This window comes from Orycteropus afer, unplaced genomic scaffold (genome assembly GCF_000298275.1).
Source record: "Orycteropus afer afer isolate SDZICR_OR568_19922 unplaced genomic scaffold, OryAfe1.0 scaffold00112, whole genome shotgun sequence".
Lineage (NCBI taxonomy): Eukaryota > Metazoa > Chordata > Mammalia > Tubulidentata > Orycteropodidae > Orycteropus > Orycteropus afer.
This window is the reverse complement of record NW_006921699.1, coordinates 6,627,884-6,632,047: the sequence shown is the minus strand read 5'-3', so window position 1 is coordinate 6,632,047 and position 4,164 is coordinate 6,627,884. Positions and strand designations below refer to the sequence as shown.

The 4,164-nt window shown below is 35.1% G+C and overlaps 1 protein-coding gene across 1 annotated transcript; it reads right to left on the bottom strand.

Moving 5' to 3' along the window:
• Positions 1-213: 213 nt before the first annotated feature.
• On the bottom strand, positions 214-2,359 carry CUNH5orf24 (chromosome unknown C5orf24 homolog). The gene is made up of 2 exons (XM_007943771.2): positions 1,933-2,359; positions 214-254 (listed from the first exon to the last, which is right to left on the bottom strand). Exons 1-2 carry the CDS (start codon positions 2,357-2,359, stop codon positions 214-216), a joined length of 468 nt encoding a protein of 155 aa, XP_007941962.1.
• Between the last annotated feature and the right edge of the window lie 1,805 nt (positions 2,360-4,164).

Here is a 4,164-nt window from a genome sequence, read left to right as displayed (position 1 = left end):
TTTATATTTTAAGCCTCAGCAAAAACGAACTCTTGTAGCGATTTAGCTGCCAGAATGTTGCAATTGATTATGTAGTCATCCAACATTGTTCTCTATGGTTTGTGCAATGCTAAAATTGTTGAGGTCACTGTCTTAGATGCCAGTGCACACAGTCCCCACATACAATGCAACACCTCTTACTGTAAAGAGCAGCACAAAGTCCAGCTCATTGTGTCAGGCATCACTGGAACACCTGAAGGCTTGCTGCTTTTTTCCTGATAAAAAAGGTACGAAACATGACATCCATTTGCAATCAGAGTTTGCATTAACTGAGAGCAAGCCAAACAACACAGTATGTGCCCTTTTAAAATTTTATTAATTTTTAAAGTTTTTGGGTCATGCAAATCTGCAACATTATAATCTCAAAGGCAATTAAATTCCAAGTCCATACATTGTAATTTTAAAATTCAGCGGAATTTTTTTTCTAATCCAAAGTTTATAATAGTTTATGTTATTTAAAACAAACTCAGAATAAATAAAATGTGTATTAACAAGGAATAGTACTTTCAGAAAAGGAGGAAATAGAGATTTCCCTCATTCCCTATTATATATATTTACCCATTATTTTCTTCCTTTTCTATTTTGCTTTTAAAGCAAACACTGTTGGAAAATAATTTGTTTTGGATGAAGTGGTCTCCCAGGATCCAAAGTAAGATTTTAAACTAAATAACATATTTTTACATTTTTCATGCATAGATGGATTCCTATATATTTCTTAATATTTGGGTTCCGACAGCTAGGACACTGCATTCTGTTTATACCAGTTCTACAGTCAGTCTACCATTAAATTTGTGTCCTTTGGTTGATATAAACCTGAAAACACAGTAAGTGCTACTGCAATGGGAGTATTTATCAGAAAAACTAAAAAATATTCCAAATAAATGAGCAACACTAATCAGTATTTTTAAGCATAATGCTTTAAAACTCATTAAGTATATGAAAGGCAAAATATAGTGACAATAGCTATATGCAGACCTTAGGAATGTTTCTTTTTCTATTATATTAAATATGCTCTCAGAATGCATTATATTTCACTAAAAATGTAATGTGCAGTTGTTCATAAAATAGTTTATTTTTTCTGTAAATATGCATTATTTGTAGTGTTTGGTATATATGCTTTTAGGCAATTAAAACACATAACTTATCACTGCTGAAAACCAAATACTGATGGTTAAACCAATTAATGCCATATAGATAAATAAAAAGCTGCTTAAACCTAGAACATGAAGTTTTTTAACATCTGTTTATGTAAATGCCAACTCATACAAATATCTGTCCTGTCTCATGAAAATAAATGTTACAAAAACTCACAGTCATTACCTCAAGTAATCTTGAATCATTAGTTTGCTTTGCACCATCAGTTAAAAATACCTCCAGATAGTATCTTTATTATATTGTACTTCACAAACTAATAGTTATAATGGTTTCAATTGTTTAGCATATAAAGCATCTATTTAGAATGGCCCAACAGTAGCAATGAAATATGAGACATGACCATAACTTTAAAAGAAAAGCAAAAATGATTTAGTTAGGTATTACATTTGAACCTATGTACAAATACAATGCCACTGCTCATGCCCTGAGTGTACCTGTCAGCATATGGCAGCTTCTGAGCAAAAGCAGGAAAAAAATGAAATGGGAAAACAAATTTGGAAAGACCAGGCCACAAGATCACGTATGTACAAATAACATCAAGAAGCTTTGGGATTATTCACAATCTTCCTTCTAAACCTGGCCCTCCTTTCCTGCTCATTCATTCATTGGGTGGCTTGATTTCACTGCTTGTTTCCCCTACCCCGTGAACTACTCTGCCATGCATCATAGGGTAAGGAAAAGCAGCAGTGCCACAGCCATAACCAAGATCAGCAAGACGGGATAGAGCTTTAATGCTACCTGGAGGTCTCCCTGGGCTGACTTTGTATCCTGCAGCTTTAGTTGTACCCAAAGGTCTGCCTGGACTTGTCTTAAATCCAGCTGCTTTGGTGGTTCCCAGGGGTCTGCCTGTGCTGGTCCGGTATCCCGCTGATTTGGTGGTTCCCGAAGGCCGGCCACGCTTACCAGATCGGTTAAGATTTTTCTTTTTCTTTAGTTCATCTTTTATTTCTAGGCTTCTGCTACTTGTAGTCTGCAAGTGTGTTTCATTTAATGGGTCTTGCCTCTGACAAGCCATTGGTTTGTGGCTGACTGTGTGGCTGTATTTGCTTTGCTGGGAAGAATATATGTCAAACTGATCAGCAGCTCTCATAGCATCTTCATTCAGGCAGGAAGGCTTGCCAGGCCCACAGAAAGCTGGATTACTGCTGGCAACAGGATGCATCATTTTCTACCAAAAATAAAAGACAAATATACGTAAATACAAATATATAAATATATATATTTATACGACAGTATTCAGTGGGAAAATAGTCTGTCTTCTAAAAACTATGTAGGATACCTAAAATTAGTCTTACAGGCAGGACTCCAGACCACTTATAAACAAACACACATCAGCAGAGTCAAAAAATACTTGTTTTTCTCAATTTAATCATGGGTATGGACAAAGCCACACAAGATCACTATAATGATGCTTTAGCAGCCACAAGATTCTCTACTTAGGGACTGAAGAAATATACAAGTAGAAAATAAATCTGTTGTATTTTGTAGGCTTTTTTCTTCTACATTAGCAAATCCCAGAAGAATATTAGGAAAGACAAGAATTCTATAAACATGATTATTTTTTTCAGTTGGCCTAAAATTCTTGGAATGCCTCCCTTCAGCCTTTTATTGTATTTCTCACATGTATACAAACTACTTCTGACCTGACCACAGTCTCCATAAGGCAGACACTTCCCTCATCATTATTACAATTTATTATTTATACAGAACACTGACTATAAGTTACACTTTACACAAGATGGAATTTGCCAAGCAAACATAATCTCTCGGCCCAAGGAACCGTCTCTATGCAAACAGAAGGCAATATTAATACAAAGGATTAAAAAAAAAAAAAAAAAGGCTTCTATTAGCTAAAATTAGTGAACATTTACACAAACAGTTGAACTTATACTACAAATATATGGGTAACAACCACAATGAAACATGTAATTTTGAAGGTATGGTTATCAAGACAAAAGGTTGAATATGAAACGTTGTTTACTTCCTTGATCATAAATATGGCATGGATCTTTTTCCTTATAGGAGCTCTGTAACTTATTAACCAACAAATCAAAGTCTCTGTTTTGTCTCAGAGGATATCTCTGTGATATATTTTTTCTCTCTTCATAAAGGATCTATTAAAATCACAACTGTAATAAGACAACTCAAAATAGCCACATCGTTTAGACACACAGGAAATTAAAGTTTATATAGACCAGTATTATATCATAATGAGGTAAGAGAGAGAAAGATATGGGTTCCAATATAGTGAGAAGCTACCTGCTTATGGCAGAAGCTTAACAGACTTGAAAACAAAAACAAAAAAGCCAAGCCCAATGCCATCAAGTCAATTCAGACTCATAACAACCCTTTAGGTCAGAGTAAAACTGCTCCACAGAGTTTCCAAGGCTGTAAATTTTTAAGGAAGCAGAAGCACACGGTCTGATCTTTTGCAGAGTGGCGGTGAATTTGAACCTGCAACTTTTGGGTTAGCAGCCAAATTCTTCAACCACTATGCCACCAGATCTCCTAACATAAAACAACAAAGGGCTAAAATACAATATTAAAAGGAGTAATTTTTCATTAACTTCCCAAGGATATAAGGAAAACTAGGTTATTAATTATCATTTACTTAGCTCAAATTCTAATTTCAGATGAGAAATAAGATCATCAAGATGAGTTCCAAATAATAACAGCTAAATGTTAACAGTCTTTGAGCATTTTATTTTCTGTGTGCTAGGCTTGGGCAATCTACTTCTGTAGTGATACTGCCTCAGAAACCCAAAGAGGGGTCGCTATGAGTTGGATCTGACTTGACGGCAGTCTCCTTCAAGAGGCAACAAGCTTGGCATTTTCCACATTATCTGATTTAATCTTTAACTTAACCCTATGAGGAACAACTATTATTAGCTCTACTTTACAGAAACTGAGCCACAGATTTTATGCAATCTGCCAGGATCACACATTATGAAATGGTAAAGCCAAATATGA